Source organism: Rhinatrema bivittatum, chromosome 1 (genome assembly GCF_901001135.1).
Source record: "Rhinatrema bivittatum chromosome 1, aRhiBiv1.1, whole genome shotgun sequence".
NCBI lineage: Eukaryota > Metazoa > Chordata > Amphibia > Gymnophiona > Rhinatrematidae > Rhinatrema > Rhinatrema bivittatum.
This window is the reverse complement of record NC_042615.1, coordinates 231,324,902-231,344,415: the sequence shown is the minus strand read 5'-3', so window position 1 is coordinate 231,344,415 and position 19,514 is coordinate 231,324,902. Positions and strand designations below refer to the sequence as shown.

Sequence of the window (19,514 nt, the reverse complement as noted above, 5' to 3'; positions counted from 1 at the left end):
GCTAGAGTGCACTAAGAGGTCATGGGCTAGAACTTCCTTGTGGGGGTTCTGATAGCAAATATGGTAAATGTGAACTGAACACAGACTCCCTCTTGTGACAGTAAAGTTGAAATCCTAGAATGGTGAGGTTGGATGGTACCCTCTTTCCTTAGCCACCAAAAAGGTAAAGAAATCCTTCATTAAGTCCACTACTTGGTCAAATGGCTGATGTGCCCTGATCCTGGTGTGGGTGACTGAACATCTTCTAAGACCAAAATACCTTCCGGACTCTAAAATTTGAGACTGAGGTCAGCTGAAAATTAGAGCATTAGAAAGCACATAGGATCTGGTGTGTCTAGACACCGTCCTTGGCCTAGTAATTTTCTTGGCAAGACTGTTCTGGTGACTGATGGAGAGAGGTAACTATTTTCCTCTGATCCCATAAACCGATTCATGTAACCCATGTATTGTTGCACAGGGAGAGATGCAGCCCGATGCAAAGGCATCTAGGAATGATGTGTAGATGTGTGCCATTGGCACTCCATACATCAAATTGTACTAATGCAGCTCTGTGTGTTGATGGAACGCCACATTGACAGCGACAATGCACTATATTGTCTGTTCTTTAATATAGAGTGCTCCAAGTGTTCCACAGACATCTCTTTTGGGCACATGTCAACTGTCTACTCGACCCAGAGGATTCAGTCTATTCTACCAACAGTAGAGATATTTTTGAGGAGCTCCTGCTCAACTCCCTTCCTAGTGAGGATAGATTACAGCTTCTCTAAAGCCTTCGTAGTTCCTCCATTTTTTAGTCCCTTGCTTTCTGTTATGCGGATAGTTATAACAATTAGCCTGGTCATGGTCAGAACAGAGATTTAACAAAACTAATGTCCATCTATCATGGGCATTTTTCTGCTGCAAATACAGCCCTTAAAACTACTTAATATGGCCTTCTTTCCTGATTTGTGAGAAAAAATCTTTTAGGTAGCATTGAAAAGTGCTGCTTTGGGTCTACTGAAAATTTGAAAAAAAATGAGAGGTACATGTCCTTGCTATTGTTTGGACAAAAAAAAAAAAAAAAAGAAGACTGAGTGGATTCACAAAGCAATGACAAGTTGGAATTCCTGCACATGCTCAATAGAACAAAATCTCTACTAGCTTGGAGACAGGGGTCTGTTTCATGCCACTGGATGACAAAATCCACGTCATGACTAATTCAGCCCCGCTTATCGACTGAAAATTTAATACCTTTGCTCAATTCACAATAAGATACAGAACCTGTTGCCAGAAAAATGTGATTAAGGCTTGCGGTATAACAGTAGAAAAAAGTTTGAATAAATTTTCTGGAGGCCAGGACTATAAATTATTAGCCAGACACTGTTTTGTAATTCTTGATTGTAACATGAAAGACTTTCATATTGGGATATGCCAGGTAGCTTGGACTGGCCACTGTCAGACAGGATATTGGACCTGTTGAACCACTGGTCTGACCAAGCATGGCCTCTTATGGTCTTAAGAGCATGGGTAGACAGAATAAACCTTTTGATTATATACCCCCAAGATATTGCAATTGCACCTTCCGATTCCTTCCTTTCTTTGTATAGCATACTAGTAACCATGCAATCAGAGGATGCTAACCCCTGCATTAAACTGGTAAATAAACAAATATGAAACAGCCATCTCTTGGCCACAGAGATCATACAATACAAATATGAAACTTTTCAAACAAATTTTCCCCCTGCTGTTGCATTAACTGCCAAATTAGTTTTACATTTATTCAAAATTTTCCCTTTCAGATCAGCATTTACATTTTTCTTAAAAGCACCTTCACTTTAACCACTATCATGAAGAAAAGTGAAGCACTGTTGTGTTATCACGGGTCAGAATCCCATAAGCATCGTAAAAATACAAAACAAATATAGCATTAACATCAAGAGACTGAAAAGGAAAGTCTTTAAAAAATGGGATGAGGCCATGAACTGTATGTTTGTACCAAAACAAGTGAAAACATCAGGAACACTAGGACAAAAAGGAGAAGCAGGAATAAGATTAAAGCAAACAGAACAAAATAGAGACAAGATATTCTGAAGCTAACTACTTGTGTTTTATATTCCAACACTGTGCAATAAATTTATTAATTATGTAAATAAGCACTTATAAATTTCAGAGTCAATTCCTCTTAAAAAAAGTACTGAATTGCCCATCTAACCTTTAAGAAAAGGAATGCCAGCACCATATAAAACAGTGGCAAAACAAACCTCAACAAGGCAGGAAGTGGATAACTATAGCAGTCAAGCTATGTGCTGGAACTGAGCTACACCAACTTCTCTGGAAGGAAATCTGCCTTTGATACATAAGCATGCTTTGACCAAGACTGCTCTTAGACCACTGCAAGTTAAGAGTTGGCTCTAATGCAAAAAAGTTGGTCTGTCAAAGCTAGCAAAGCCTTACCCGTGTCATTTTTAAAAAGTCTAAGGATGGCCGATTCCACCGCACATCTTCCTCCCGTCTGCGCTTTAGCCGGCTTTTCCTCTCATTCAGCACACAGGGCTGGGAGCGGCATCTCAGTAGGCCCTGCCGCCGGCTCAGCTCCGGTGTGGAGGTGGGAGTGCTGTTAGCTGAAGGCAAGAGGTTCCCTGCCTCAGTAATGTGCTCCTGTGAGAGAGAGAGACGCCGCCGTGGGTTAAAATCACAAGGTCCACTGCAATTCCAATTGATGCTCGAGTTTGTGCTGCCCTCGCTGCTGTCCACAAAACCACTGCTGGCAGATGAAGGTCTGGGAACAGGCGATGTGTTCAGGCTAGCGATAGTAAATATGTTATTGTTTAAAGACAGCATACTCTGTGGAAGGCTGATACTTGTGCTTCTCTGGAGTGTGGCACTCCCATGGCTGTTGCAGCGCTGTAGTGTGGCACTGCCACCACTGTTGCATCGTCTCTTGGACACTGGCGTCCAGACTTTGGAACTGCCAGGTTTCCATGGCGAGCGACAGCGAGCCAGCTCATCAGGCTCAGAGAGGGACCTGCAGTGCCGTTTGGTAGGTGGTGCCAGTGGCTGCCCTGGGTTCTCAAAGTTTAGTTCGCTGATCCAGCCCGACACCATAGACGTGCTTGGCGACTCCTTCTGCCATTGCAGACTCGCGCTGCTTGCGCTAAAAAGGCATGCCGGGAAAGTAAACGCAGAGTTCTTGTTTGCTTGAGCCCTGATTGGGCAGCTTCTGTTTATGTCTTTCCACGGGCTGTCTTCTATGAAGAAACATGAGGTAAAAAGAAAGAATACTTAGGTCAATTAATCTAGACTTTTGCAAAGGTAAGCAGTGAAATGTCTTATCAACAGTATGTGAAACAATGTACAGAAGAAAAAACTGAATTCTGAAGAAAAGCTCATTTCACACACAGCACAGACTAGAGCAGCGGTTCAACCCAGCCAGTCCGGTTTTAAGAATATTCATAACGAATAGGCACGAAAGACTTGCATACATGGAAGCAGTGCATCTAAATCTTGTGTCTATTCATTGTGGATACCCTGAAATTCAGACTAGCTGGGTGGGTCCCAAGAACCACTGGACCAGATATTAAAACTCTTTGTAGGAGATTTCTGCACAGGATAGATCTAGCATGAAGGCTGGCAGAGTGTAACAAGATGAGCAAAACTCTGAACTGGGAGACCCTCATCTTTCACTCAACTAATGGAGCAAGTCAATTAATGCTCCTGTGTTCAAACTTCAGATGTGAACTTTAAGGCAAGAACATTCAAACCCCCATACAGGATTGTATAGCTATACATTGACACTATAATGTCAAACTTACTTATTATGCCATGCACACGCTATTATGCTTGTGTGCATATTGCACTTTAGAAGTTCTTTTCTCACTAACCATGAGCAACAGGAGTTAGTATATTACTAGTATGACATACAGGAGCTAATTATGTACAGCCCTCTTCTTGTGAACAGTAAGAACTACACTCATGGACATACTAAGTCAGAGCTTCCCAAATGAGGCATGGTGACCCCATTTTAATACTTAAATTCACACAACTCCAGAAAATGACTAAATATTATACCTCAGTCTCCGGTTCCCCTCTCCACACACACTCCAATTGCCTTCCCTCAACTCCTTCTCTTTCCATCCCCCAAAGCTCATCTCTTCTCAACCCCCAGCTGATCCTTTGATCTCCATTCCTCACCTACTCCTCTATACCATCACGTCACACCCTCATCCAAGGCCACCCCCCCCCCCCCCCACCTTCCCAAACCTTGTACCACCCATCTCCTCTCCCTTTCACCCCTCGGCCTCATTCCATCCCTTCTCACAGCCCCCCCCCCCCCCCCCTCCCAACCCAGCTCATCTTTCAGCCCCCATCATCCTCCCAAAGCTGATCCCTGCCCAGCTGAACCCTCCCTTCAAGCCTCCCCAGACAACCCTTTGGCTGGAGTGAATGGCAACATTTTTCTTTCAGGCAGTGTCAGTGGCATGGCAAGAAGGTGGAGCAGTGGAAATCTGCTTCAGTTTATGGATACACCCTCCTCATCTCCTCTCTACACCACTCGGCCCAGCTGTCCCCTATCTACCACTCAACCCTTCGCTCACTCCGTAACTGGTCCCAGCAACTATAGTGATCTGTAGGCAGCATCAGTAATGAGAGTCAGCAAAGGGCCTGCAAGTCAAAATGTGCTCACAGGCTCTGCAGTGCCCCAGCTTCCATGGACTTCCTGTTACCAAGGAAACTAGAAGGTGGGGCCACTGTAGGGCCTGTAAGTACATACACCCCTCCCCCAAGCTGGCTTCCCTATTGCTGCTACCTGAAGACAAATATGGGAAGCCATGGCTGTCAACTGGCTCCAGACTTTCAGAACAGGCTAATCCAGTCCTGGTTTTACCACATTGCATACTGGGACTTATTCTGATTTCCCTATTGTATTCCCATTCCCTAAAAAAAAAAAAAAAAAAAATCAAAAGTACTTGTATGTAGGGGAGTAAAACCAGGGCTTGATCAAGCTGTCCTTAAAAAAAAAAATCTGGAGCCAGTTGGCAATCCTATGTGAAGCACTCATGAACTCAACTAAAGCTTTTGCGACCTAAGTGGTATTTTGTTTAAAATGGTTAAAACATATTTTTCAAGCTATTTTGATGTGCCTGTTAAAGTGAGTGACATGTTAGTGGCCACTATGAAAGTAACTCACGCTAATGATCCATTGGCTGCTTAACTTGACACCAAATCAGAATTTCAAAGCTGAAGACCAACTAATGCTTCCTTGGCACACAGCGGGATAATTTTCAAACATCCTATCTAGGTGCAAAGTTTGCGGGTCTTGTGACTGGAGACCTAAAATCTAATTCAGAGGGAAAGTTATGTGCATACTTTCCCTCTGAAAATTATCCACGGGTGCAGAGGGCCCATGGACTTGGCACCTTTTTTGCTGCTGGAAAGCAGAGATTTGAAAGTCACAATTTATACATGGTTTTTCAACCCCTGCCCTGACCATCTGCATCCATGAGTGCCTCCTTTCAAATCAGCTCAAAGTACATGCCCCACTTAGCCAGACTGAGGGAGAGCAACTGTCACACAGCCACTTTACCTGGTATAATTACTTGCCCAGAAAAAAGGCTCTGAAGACTGTTCCCTTACCCAAAAAATGTTTCATACTTCTTGAACTTACAAGACCAATTCCAATCCTTTGAGAAATGTAAACAGATAGAAAATGGCATTTCAGCTTTAGGTTGGTGGTCAAGAGCTTTGACGACAACTTGATCAATAGCTTGCAACAAATAAACCACCTGATCTGATTAGGAAATAGTACCAAAGTTTCTGAAACTGAGAAACCTGGCTCTTTCCAGGGAATAAATTAGGTCAAAAATCAATGCCTGCAAGCAGCAAATGTATCCAGGAAAAGTTATGTATGGAACTTCCAGGATCTTCAGCAGGATAAGTCTACTGCTGAATATATATATATTTATGGATAAACTTACTTTACCCAAATTAAACTGGGACAGTGATTTTTCCAGCCAGACTTGTTGTGCGTGACCAGCCGGAAAGCGTTCAATGTGTGCACTCACCGGCTAACGTTTTAGCCCCAGAACGTTTCCATCAAGGCCCCTTTTTATGCAGATGAGTTGTGCGCACAATATGTATGTGCTTGGTGAGAGATATCTGCTGGAGGGTGTCAAGAGTAGGTGGGACCGATTTACTCTGGTCTCTAAACGAGAAATTGTTCAGACTAACATCCTTGAATCCCTTGTTCCTGAACATTTATTCAGTGATTCAGAAGGAATATAAGGCCAGGCAGGTTCCGTACCTGCCTGGCCGTTGTGATTTGGTGCCAGGCTCGGCGGGGAGGGAAGCTGTTGCGGCCTGTGGCTGTTGGCTCCGTTCAGCCTATAAGTCGGGGGGGGGGGGGCATTGGTGGTTTGATTTCAAACCACCTGCTGCTGGGGAACTGATTAGTTCCCTCGTGCCTGGGGTAGATGGGCGTGGGAGAGTCAGGGTGGTCTCCTCTGCCCGCTGCGGGGCAAGCTTCACTTGCCTGCTGCTGGCCTTGACGCTGCAACCCCCACCCCGCCCTTATTGGTGGTTGTCATTGTTCCGGGGGGTGGATGGGGGGGGGGGATTTTGTTTGTCACAGCTACAAAAGAGGGGGGTGACCCAAGCCGATTGGGGGGTAAAGCCTTGGTTAAAAGTTGTCTGACTTGACAGGGGTCATGTCAGGGATTCCTAGCAGAACATAAGAAGTTGCCATACTAGGTCAGACCAAGGGTCCATCAAGCCCAGCATCCTGTTTCCAACAGTGGCCAATCCAGGCCAAAAGAACCTGGCAAGAACCCAAAAACTAAGTCTATTCCATGTAACCATTGCTAATGGCAGTGGCTATTCTCTAAGTGAACTTAATAGCAGGTAATGGACTTCTCCTCCAAGAACTTATCCAATCCTGGGTGCAGTTGTTGCTGGTAAGACTCCTTGCTGGGTGGGTAGCAGGCGTCGTGGGATGCGCTTCAATGTCGTCATTTCATACAGGCTGGAAGAGCCTGCGAGTGCCTGTCTTGCTGGTCAGTGGCGGATGGGTGGTGGTGGGGGAAACTTAGTGTTATGGTGATCTGGCTTGGGCTCTTGGGTGTTGGTAATAAAAGCTGCGGCCTGTTTGATCCACAACTTTGTTGCGTGTGTATTTATTCCATTGTAAAGGGATGGGCGCGGGCAGAAGCATCTGTCTTGGCTACCCATATTACTTTGTGAAGATATCTGCCCAGTGATAACATATGGAAGGGCATTTTCCAACAAATGTCGGTGCGTCTCTAGACCCACTATCTAACTCTCTCAAATTACCAGCCCACCCCATCATCATACTTTCTAAGATTGAAAATGTTATATAAAAACTTTAACTGATTTCATGGACAAAGTTTTCTATTTTATGAACTCCAGTTTGGGCTCTGTAAAGGTCTTAGCACCAAAACACTACTTCTCTGCCTTAACACATTCAGACAGGGTTTTTTTTTTTGACTGTGGCCAAAGACATCTATTTATATTGGATAGTTCTGTGGCATTTGAATCAGACCAGATTTTAACATATCTATTAACAGTATGGCATTGTCCGTGAAGTAATAAAATAGTTTAATATCCCACATCTCTGGAAATCAGCAACAGATTAGAATTGAAACTAATACTTTCACTTTGCATTCAACTTAATTGGGGTTCCATAGGTTGTCTGCTTTGTCAGCTACACCTTTTAATCTTTGATCCCATTAAGTAAACTGCTTGCCAGCCTAAGGGTAGGACATAGGCTGTAGGCAGACAATACAGTTTTTCTCCCCAGTTGTGTCTTCTTGGAATATTAAGTTTGAAATGGCCTCTTTCTGCAGTAAAGCAATGGCTTTCACGTAGCAAGTTGGCTCAGATTGTGAATAAAAGTTTATGATTTTGGAAATCTTCCCTTCTATGGAGCAGCTTTTTTTTTTTTTTTTTTTTTTTTTTTTTAATGTAATCGCTATCAACCTAGAGGCCTAGGTGTCACTTTGGACACAGGTTTGACAATGTGTCCTCAAGTTAAGGCTGTTTTCAGAGTGACTTAAGCCCTTGCTAGATGGTAATTAATTCTGCCGAGTATTTCAGGCTCTGCTCTTATCTGGGTTAGATTACTATACTTCCCTTTATACTGGGGTTTCTTCTATCGGCACATCTCTTATTTATGAAATTTGATATTCTGCCTTTCCCCCCCCAAAACTGGTCTCCAGGCAGATTATAATAAATTATAAATGAACAGAGGCATTAGAAGAGCTTACAATCGAATCAGAGTTTGCAATAAATATAGCACTGGAATTTAGCAGAGGAAAGCAGATTTGTGAATGGTTTCAAGACCCAGTTGTTTAAACAGGTCCCTTATCTGGATTTCAGGAAGTTGGGCCAAAGATGTGGGGGGTCTTAGGGGGGAAGGCTTGGCTGTGCAGAATGCAGCTACCCTGTGTTTTGACAGATGGCTTTTCAGGAGCATCTCTCACTGCTGTCTTGTACAATCTGCACTGGCTCCCAACAGAATGGAGAATAAAATAAAATTGCTATGATTTATAAGCTACTTAACTGTAGTCCATTCCCTGGATAATATTTCAATACTATAGCTTTATAATCCTGCATGTGCCCAAAGGTCCTGACATTCTGGACTTCTAGATATTCCATCTATTTGGTCAGCTTACCTTTCAGAGACTCAAGACCACATTTTCCAGTGCAGGCCAATTTACTGAACACCCCTCCCTGAGCAGTTATGCACTGCTTCATGATTTCGAACTTAGAACGCAACTAAAACCATGGTTTAGACAAACTTTTGCCATTGATTAGATGCTTGATTTTTTTTTGCACCAGTTTATTGAATTGCTGTAGTACTGGTTTGTGTGTTTTTACTATTCAAGATCTGTGTATATGTATTTTCAGGTTTGAATTGTTTATAGATGTTTCTGTTGAACCCCACCTTGAACTGAGTAGTGCAGGTTAGAGATTTTTAAAATATTTAAGTTGGGTGGGTAACTTCCAAAGTCACCCACAGTCTGAATACTGACTACTTCTAGCTAAAGGTCCACATTCCTGGTTGATTCTCTCCGCTGTAGACTATGCAAGGCACACAACCAATATTCCTTGTGAGGACCTGAAGCACTATCCCACTGGTAAAATCTGTTGATTTCTGAAGGTTTACAACATGTACTATGGTGACAGACCACATATTACAATCTCAAGGGAAGCTGCTTTGGTCAATTAGATCTTTACAGTGGAGAGAGAATAAAGAAAAACCTGGGGAACTGCTTTACAATGCTACCTACTATGAAATCTTTCAAAGGGTTTTTCCACCTACTGCTCATGTTTACATGGCAAACCTACTTGAGGATGAACGTGAATGCCCTCATTTCATGAGTCTATTTACATTTAGACAGTGCTGGTCATACATATAGAATCTCAACATTGTTTGCAATGTGAATAGCACAGAAACAACCACTTAACAGTGGACAAACTGGCAACCATTCTAGCTCCAGAATTACTCAAGTTTCCAAAAGGGAGAAACAAGGCAATTTGCGGTATCTTTCAAAAGGTGCAATCCAATATCCAACATCCTCAGTGCAGAGCTGAGGTTACATGACCAACATTTAGGAGAATCTCTTAGCTAGTCTGCTAACCCAGACTTCAAAGAACTTCCATGTAGGGGGAAATGTCCTTTTGATCAAGTAAAAGTCCTAACCCTAATTTTGACTAGACAGCAATAGATGTTTGAGAGCTCTTTTGCTTGTGTTGAAGCTTCATGATCTGGTATCTGGACAAGACCCAGAAAGCGCTTCTCAGGAAGAAAAAATAATTTAATTTCCAAGGGAAGTTCCCAAGAGATTTCCTAGATTAGAAGTTAGATAGTAATGGCAAGAAGTCTGCAAAGGAATAAGATGATCCTCCACATACAGGCTCTCCCCTAATTTCCAAATACATTTTTACACAGATCAGCAGCAAAACTATCCTGTATATCTTCTGAGGCCAGGTGCTTATAGTCTAGCCAAGTTTCCAAAACCTCTCCTGGAGGCACACCTGCTTTGTCCAGAAATATTAAAACTAGAAATCTATGGATAGGTAAGCACCCCTTAGATATTGATCCTCCTCAGATTTATATTGCTAGGCCTCCTATCCCTATTCTGACAGAAACAGATAGCCTTGGAGTGTATTTGGATTTGCAATGTATGATGAAGGGACAAATTTATCAAGGTGGCATTTTACAAGCTCAGTTAGTACAATCATTTGTCTCGAGTCACATTGATTACAGTTCTTTATATTTGGGCCTACTAGTCAAACTTATACATGTTCTGCAGTTGGTTTAACGTGCCACTGCTAGACTGATTAATGGCCTTTCATGCAAGGATCACATTACTCCTGCACTTAGGGAGCTACATTGGCTACCGGTAAAATGAAGAGCAATATTCAGATTATTAGTGATAACTTTTAATCTTAATAGTGAACAGCCTCGTGTAATGAGGAATAGTTGGTTGGTACATCCGTGCAAAGCCTTTATATTCAGACGGTACACATCTGCCGCAGACCCCCTCAGATATAGATACGAGCAAACAAGGTCAGTGATTTCTGCATTGAATGGGCTACCAGTGAAAGATACAAGAGCTAAGAGTTTCAGAAAATAGGTAAAGGCAATGTTATTTGGAGAGGCTTATACATGAGTATTTTAATGGAAAGACAAGTTGATCGTATTAGCCCAGTTTGAATTTTCTGAGACACATTTTAAGATTATGTTTTGTTTTTACAGCTTGTGGTATTTTATGAATGTAAATTGTGTTATCCCGCTCTGGACAAATTGTTTAAGGAAGAAGCGGATTATAAAAACAAATGAGATTCTTCCTGTTTAACCCACATGATTAAGCAAAGGTTTGCACTTCAGCCCACTTACAGGCTGTTGCAATACCATGCGCTGCGGCCAGCACACGGCTGAACATGAACTTGGATGCACACTTTGAACATGCATCCATAACTCCTGATGCAAAAAACGGGGGTTAGCACATCCAAAACACGTGTCTGAGCACGTAGCTAATAGCGCTCATCACGTGTAAATTCATGTTGAGGCTATTGGCTATTATCCCCAATTCAAAAAGTGTGCCCAATGTGCACTTTTACTCAAAAAATTAACGCCTGCCCTGGAGCAAGCATTAATTTTTGAGGAGCCCCAAAAGTTTACAGAAAAGCAGAAAATATGGCTTTTCTGTAGTTCCTCTGACTTAATATTGTGGCGATATTAAGTCTGAGGAACCGAAAAGGGAGAACCATAAAAAAATAAAGTGTGCCAGCCGTCAGGTTAGGAAAACAAAACGCTCAGTTAACAAGCATCCATTTTCCTAACCCATGGCTGTGCACAGGAAAGCAAAACGGGCACACGTAAAAATTGAGTGTCTGTTTTCCTTACCTGCTGACAATCACCTATCCTTGACGCCTGATGCTGAGGAGGCACTAGGAACACAAAATGATCCCTATTGCCTCCTTTTTACCATGGCAGCCCATTTAAATATAAAATCAGGCACCCAGGAGAAGTGGCTGGCATACATTGAGAGCAGGTGCTCAATCTTGAGTGCCCCTTTAACACGCACAGATATCGCATTGGCCTGATACTATGCAAGTAGTTAATCATGCAGGCTTAGTTACCTGCTTGGTGGGAAAGGCATAATACTCTTGTAAAACCTCTAGCCAAGGAGGCCAAGCCACTCATTACTGCCTGATGGGGCAGGAACTAAGGTTTGGGTTTTTTTTGTTTTGTTTTTTTTTTAAAGAGCCCAATCACATAATGTGAAAGCTACATGGTATGTCCTGTTGACTTACTAACTGAAGCAAGGATATCACCATTATTGCCTCTAAGAGAAAATATGAATGAGCTCTGCTACCAACTCCTTAAGTCTATATTTCAAAAACTTAGACGTAGTACCCTGGGTTTGTCGGATATATAAATCTAAAAAAGGGTAAGAGATTTTGAACAAGGCTTTTGATTTCATAAACGGAAACTTCTAGACAGCCTTTGTGATTCAGATCAAGCCACTAACCTCAAATGATTGCCCAATATGCAAATTACAAAAGAGTATTTAGCTGAACCAGAAGCTACTTCTTGATTGACAATCTTAGGGGGAGCGGAGCAAAGAGAAGCTGACTCAGGACAGCCAGGAATTCTATCTAGGTTGGCATGTAAATCTGTACAAAATGGACACAAACAACTTTTCCCACAAATATGCCAGCATCCAAGACCAGACCCGACAATGCACAGGAGCAACGCTCCTGTGCATTGTCGTACCCAGTATTGGTACTCATCATTGCTACAACCAAGGTTCCAAATGTGTTAAGAGCAGTTGCTATGTATCCACTGCACTCCAAGTCAGCTTGTGCCTGTGAGGAAAAAAAAGGCATCTGCCTCAGATTAATGCAATAGGAGCCAAGGTGCTCTTTGATACTTGGGAGTCTGCAGCAACTTGAGCCAAACATGGAAGGCTGAACACATCAGTGCACGGTTGCTTCAGGTGGTTTGTCACCATGTTTGATCTTTGAAACTGTGCACTGCCAAATATCAAGATCTCAAAGAAATCAGCTGGGAGTGTGTGTTCTGCTATAACTTGTACAATAAGCCCTTCAGGTCAATCCAGGCTCTAGCTATGTCCATGCCAAAGCAGATGAGGACTGCTTGGACAAGACCAGATCACCACCAGAGCTCAGCACAGCTCCCAAGGTCATCTTCAAGTTGGATTTATCCAGTAGGTACAAAGGTTTTCTTGTTAGATAAATTGCCAAAGGTGACATCCATGAGCAGATGTTGCAACCAGAGACCTTTTGAGCTTTCAAGGCATTTATGTCACTCATAATACATTCATAAGCTTGCTGGGCAGACTAGATGGACCATTTAGGTCTTTATCTGCCACCATTTACTATATTTTGTTTCAGGAACACCTACTGAAGTCAGTGACCTACTTCAAAGACATCTCCCAGAGAAAAGAGCAAAAGCAAATAAGTAAAAAAAAAAAAAAATTCAGGAAAAACAAAGCTTTGCAAGGGCCAAAGGCCTAGCTGAGGGGTAGTTAACTTTGGTTCAAGTGCCACAAGCCAGTCAAGCTTTCAATATATCAATGCTGAATATTCATGAGATTTATTAGCAAGCACTATTTATGCTGCATGTATCTCATGCATGTGGATATCCTAAAACCCTGCTTGTGGCACTCAAGAACCAGAGTTGCCTACCCCTGGCCTAGCTCAATGTGAATCAGAAAGGCAAAATAACAGGCTTATGAGCTAAATGTAATGGTGATAGAAAAACTTCTGAGGTGACAAACATTTGTAAAAACCAGTTTGAGATTAACAAAAGAAAGAAATTAAGCAAGACATTTGTAATTTGAAAAGCGGTTAGAAAACAGCACAGGCCCAGAGATGCTTCTAGGATAATGGACAAAATTCCAACATCAATTCTGAATGTTTCAGGCTATGTAAAACAATTTAGAAAGCAGCAGGATCACAAAACTGGAAGAAAGATGTCCCCATAGAATATCAGCAGATACAATAAATGGGTTCTACTCCAATGAAAGAAAATGTGATTTCTTGCCACCTCTGTCTTCATACATGTTTATACAATTATATTATTTATATTTAACAGTAACATGCCTATTTTCTCAAATCAAAACACTGACTTCTCAAACCTGTCCTTGTAACGCCACAGCCAGTTAGGTTCTCAGGATATCTACAATATGTATCAACTATTTGTATATACTGGTCTTCAATGTTTGCAAATTTTTCATGCGTATTCATTGTGGATAACCTGAACATGATTGGCTCTGAAGTCACCAGGACAGGCTTGGGAAGCCCGGAGATAAAAGTTTGCTTACCGTAAACGGTGTTTCCGTAGATAGCAGGATGAATTAGCCATGTTGCCATGTACTGTCAGTCTGTCGGAGGCGGAGCTTTCTCAAAGCTGATACAGAGCTGTGCTCTGTGCAGCTGCATGTGTTCCCACGCAGGAAGACAGCTTCTCCTCAGTCTGTATTGTAGCAGTAAGTAAAACAAAATGGCTGTCCAGGGAGGTGGGCGGGTCAGCATGGCTAATTCATCCTGCTATCTACGGAAACGCCGTTTGCTTACTGTAAACTTGCTTTTTCCGCTGTCGATAGCAGGGCTGAATTAGCCATGCTGTCATGGGAGTTCCTAGCTCAGTCATGCTTAGAAATGATTAGGTCAGCATTTGTACCTGTATGGTGATGTCCATATTACTTTTTTTTTTTTGGCATGACTTTTCTGGTGTGGACAGTCTATAATAATCATGTAATCAAGGTATCCAAGACTGCACATCCCAGCTTGGCATCTTGAGACGATTGCTGGTCCAAGCAATAATGGGATGTGAAAGATGACCATGTGGCTGCTTTACAGATGTCAATAGGTGGAACCTGACAGATGTGCTAATGAAGTGGAAAGCACTCGAAGCTGATAAGCATTTGGTTTATTGTCCAATGACAATTCTCTCTTGTAACAAAATTGAATGCATTGGGCTATCCAACTAGAGATAGTTCTTTTTGCTACTGGTATACCAGGGGCATTCGGGTTAAATGAGAGGAATAATTGAGATAGTCTTGAAGTCATCTGTGTTCTAGTCTTATAATATGCAAGTGCCCTTTTACAATCAAGGGTGTGGAGCAATTTCTCCCTGTCATTATGGTGTGGCTTTGGGAAGAACATAGGGAGTTCTATAGATTGGTTGATATGAAAGGATGAGGCTACCTTTGGAAGGAAGGAAGGGTGAGTCCGAAGTACTACCTTGTGGTGGATGAATTGAAGATATGGTTCATAATGTACCAGTGCATGTAGTTCGCTGACTGCCTGCTGAGGTGACTGCTACCAGGAACACTACTTTCCATGTGAGGTTTTTGTATGAGCTGAGTCTAATGGTTCGAACAGAGGGAGCATTAGTTGCTCCAGGACCAGACTGAGGTTCCAGGCTACTGGAGGTTTTGACACTGGGGGCCTGAGATGGTGGAGGCCTATGATGAATCTAGAAACCATAGGGTGCTGAGAAATTGGGTGTCCAAGGAGTGGCCTATGGTAGGCTGCAATGGCACCGAGATATTCTCTTACCGAGTTGGTTGCTAATCCGCCACATATAGGGAGAATAGGTAATCTAGCAAACGTATCAGTGTACAGGCAAAGGGATCATAACACTTTGTGGAGTACCATGATTCATATCATTTCCATTTGAATCGGTACGATTTTCTGGTAGAAGGTTTCCTAGCCGCCAATAAAACTTTCTGGGTGTCCTCCGATATCCTTTGCTGTCTTAATACTTCCTGTTCAATCTCCATGCTGTGAGGTGCAGTGAGTCCTGCATCGGGTGAAGAAGAGCTCCCTGGTCCTGGGACAGCAGACCTTCCCTGTTGGGTAAGGGTATGGCGGCTGCGATGGATAGACGAAGGAGGTATGCATACCACGGTTGTCTTGGCCATGCTGGTGCAATGAGTATTAGGTCCACTGCCTCTGCTATACATTTTTGAATTGTGCGTGTTATTAGCGGAATTGGAGGGAATGCATACATTAGGCTTCCCAACCATGGAAGCAAGAAGGTGTCCTGGGCCGATCGGAGATGGCTGGGAAATAGTGAGCAGAAATGAGGTACCTTTCTGTTGTGTTCTGTGGCAAAGAGGTCCATGGAAGGTGTCCCCCACTTCATAAAAATGTCGCCGGCTACTTGTTAGACCAGAGACCATTCGTGAGGGTGAAAGATTTGGCTCAGCCTGTCCACCCGTGTGTTGCTATACCTGGAAGGTAGGTGGCTTGTAGATGGATTGAGTGATGAGTTGCCCAATCCCATATTAGTAGCGCTTCCCTGCAGAGTATCCATGAACCAGACCCACCTTGCTTGTTTATATAAAACATGGCTACTTGATTGTCCGTGTATATCATGACCCTTTTCCCTCGTAGTTGTGCAAGGAATGTGTGGAGGACATAGCATATCACTCGGAGCTCTAGAAGGTTGATCTGATAGGACTGCTCGTGAAGGGTCCACAACCCTTAGGTATATAGGAGGTCAAGATGTGCTCCCCACCCCTTGTGGGAAGTAGTTGTGAGTACTATATTGTGAGGTGGAACTGTGAAGAGTGCTCTTCTGAAGTATGTGTGGTTTTGACCACCAATTCAAATCTACTATCATGTTGGAAGTCAAGTTGATCTTTCGAGACAATGGTTGCGAATGTTGCATCCACCGTCTCTTTAAACCCCATTGGAGCTGTCAGATGTGAAGGCGGGTGTTTTGGACCATATGAATCGCTGCTGCCATATGTCCCAATACTGACAATATTTGGCGGGCTGCCTGTTTGGCCGTAGTACGCAGCTGTTTGGTTAAGTGTTTGTAGGGCTAGTCTTCTTCCGTTGGAAGAAAAACCCTGTTTTTTATAGTGTCCAACTGCACTCCTATGAATTGGAGTGTGCGGGAGGGTTGCAGATTTGACTTTTCCTAATTTACAATTAGGCCCAGGTTTCGGAGACACGAATTGGTCTGCTGTAGGTGAACCAGAAAGGTTTTCTGATCTGATGCTACTAGGAGCCAATCGTCCAGGTAGGGAAATATTTGAATTCCCAGTTGTCGAAGGTGGGCCACCACCACTGCCATGCATTTCGTGAATATCCGCAGGGCTGCGGAGAGGCTGAAGGGGAGTACCCTGTATTGGTAATGTTTCTTGTGTTGGAAACATAAGAACATAAGAAATTGCCAGGCTGGGTCAGACCAAGGGTCCATCAAGCCCAGCATCCTGTTTCCAACAGAGGCCAAAACCAGGCCACAAGAACCTGGCAATTACCCAAACACTAAGAAGAACCCATGCTATTGATGCAATAGCAGTGGTTATTCCCTAAGTATAATTGATTAATAGCCATTAATGGACTTCTCCTCCAAGAACTTATCCAAACCTTTTTTGAACCCAGCTACACTAACTACACTAACCACATCCTCTGGCAACAAATTCCAGAGCTTTATTGGGCGTTGAGTGAAAAAGAATTTTCTCCGATTAGTCTTAAATGTGTTACTTGCTAACTTCATGGAATGCCCCCTAGTCCTATTATTCGAAAGTGTAAATAACAGAGTCACATCTACTCGTTCAAGACCTCTCATGATCTTAAAGACCTCTATCATATCCCCCCCTTAGCCGTCTCTTCTCCAAGCTGAACAGCCCTAACCTCTTCAGCCTTTCCTCATAGGGGAGCTGTTCCATCCCCTTTATCATTTTGGTTGTCCTTCTCTGTACCTTCTCCATCACAACTATATCTTTGAGATGCGGTGACCAGAATTTTACACAGTATTCAAGGTGCGGTCTCAACATGGAGCGATACAGAGGCATTATGACAATTTCCGTTCTATTAACCATTCCCTTCCTAATAATTCCTAACATTCTATTTGCTTTTTTGACTGCTGCAGCACACTGAGCCGACGATTTTAAAGTATTATCCACTATGATGCCTAGATCTTTTTCCTGGGTGGTAGCTCCTAATATGGAACCTAACATCGTGTAACTACAGCAAGGGTTATTTTTCCCTATATTTATTTATTTATTTTATATACCGACGTTCGATCGAGATATCACATCGGTTTCCAGATAACTAAACGAATAGGGTAGTAACAGCCCTATTTTACATTATAACATTGTAATAAATATAACGAATTATAACAGAAATAACAGGATTACATGGAACATTTGATATAGTATATAACATATGTACATAAATGACTTGTTGATGAGGATAATTTAAGGTTAAGGTTAGCAGGGAGGGTTGAAAGGGGGGAGGAGGGGGGATAGGTGGGAGGGAGGTGGTGCAAGGGAGGGAAGATGGTGACGCGAGATGCTTGTGTAGGGGGCGTGGTGTGTTGCAGTTGCATTTGGGCAGGTTACGTGTCAGGTGGGAAAGCTTGCACTTGTCCACATTAAATTTCATCTGCCATTTGGATGCCCAATCTTCCAGTCTTGCAAGGTCCTCCTGTAATGTATCACAATCCACTTGTGATTTAACTACTCTGAATAATTTTGTATCATCCGTAAATTTGATAACCTCACTCGTCGTATTCCTTTCCAGATCATTTATATATATTGAAAAGCACCGGTCCAAGTACAGATCCCTGAGGTATTTCCACGAAGAGGGGTGCATTGGTATATATGGGTATAAGCATCCTTCAGGTCTAGCGAGCACATCCAATCGTTGGGTTGAAGGAGAAGAATCGTTTTTAGGGAGACCATTTTCAACTTCTGTTTGACTAGGTATTTGTTCAGGTCGCGTAACTTCAAAATTGGTCTGAGACCTCTAGATTTCTTGGGGGATCAAGAAATAAGGGGAATAAAATCCCATATTACGAGTCGGGATGGTAAGACTGTTTGCCTGATCTTGTAGGGTTATCTTCTCCTCCATTAACTGAAGGTGGTTGGAGTACATGTTTTTGCTGGAAATGAGATGTGGAAGGGGAGGCTTGGAAAGGAAGTGCAATTGATAGCCCTGAGTGACTATTTTCCAGGACCCAACGATCAGATGTGATTGACAAAGCCTGATAGAATGCTGTGATTCTCCCTCCCACCTGTGTGGGGGTTGTGGCCCTGTTAAACTTAAACAGAAGTTGATGGCTTTGTAGTTGTAGCAGGTGGTTGAGCCTGTTGACATTGATTACATGGCTTGCCTCTAAGTTGTTGACGTTGAGGCTGTTGTCTGGGCAGTTGAGAATAAGGAGGCGGCCTGTAAGATGGATAGGATCGGAAAGGCCATCTGTGGTATGGCCCCCTTCTAGTCGGCACAAAGTACCTGCAGGAGAAAGTTCCATAAGTGTTGGCAGATGTCAATGCCTGAACTGCCACATTCTGCTCCTTTAGCTGGGCTACCGTGTCGTGAAGGCGATCTCCAAAACGGTTATCCCCCCGGCAGGGAAGATTGGCTAGTTTATCGTGGACATCCAGCTTTGAGCCATGCCATCCATCTGACCGTAATGGCCACTGCTGAGGTCCTTGAAAATGTTTCAAAGCCTTCGTACACTGTTCGTAGAAGGTGGCTAATTCCCTCTTCCATGTCTTGAATGGGTTGCAATGGTTGTATTGCAGGATCTGTGTCAGGTAGGAGTGCCTTTAACTGTTGTAAGGACTCAAATATTGCACTATGTAGAATTGGTGCTGATGTATGCGTGCAGCTAACACTGCAGAGTGGAAGGTCTTTTTCCCAAAATCTAGCAGTTTGTTATCTCTACCGAGTGGTGAATTCAAATGTAACCTGGTCTTCTTGGCCCGTTGCACTGCTGATTCTACCACTATTGATGTGTGTGGTAATTGAGTGGAAGAATAAAACGGAGACTGCTGCATTCTGAATTTTATATCTGTTTGAGGACACTGGTGTAATGGTATATGGCATCTCTCAGGATCTCTCAAGTACCGAGTCCAAGACTTTGTGGGATGGTAACGCTGATGGATCCGATGGAATATTGAAGATTTTTAGCAGATCCATTGTTTCAGATCTGGGATCTGGTTGCTTAAGGACCT

The 19,514-nt window shown here is 43.0% G+C and overlaps 1 protein-coding gene across 7 annotated transcripts in view; it reads right to left on the bottom strand.

Annotated features, from left to right (window-relative positions):
* The window catches only part of FAM53A (family with sequence similarity 53 member A), a 206,642-nt gene that overhangs the window by 118,446 nt on the left and 68,682 nt on the right, over nt 1–19,514 (bottom strand). For all 7 annotated transcript variants that reach the window (XM_029592634.1, XM_029592643.1, XM_029592641.1 and 4 more), the window contains one exon: nt 2,434–3,227. In XM_029592634.1, the coding sequence (XP_029448494.1) occupies nt 2,434–3,227 (794 nt within the window). The remainder of the gene's footprint in view (nt 1–2,433; nt 3,228–19,514) is intronic.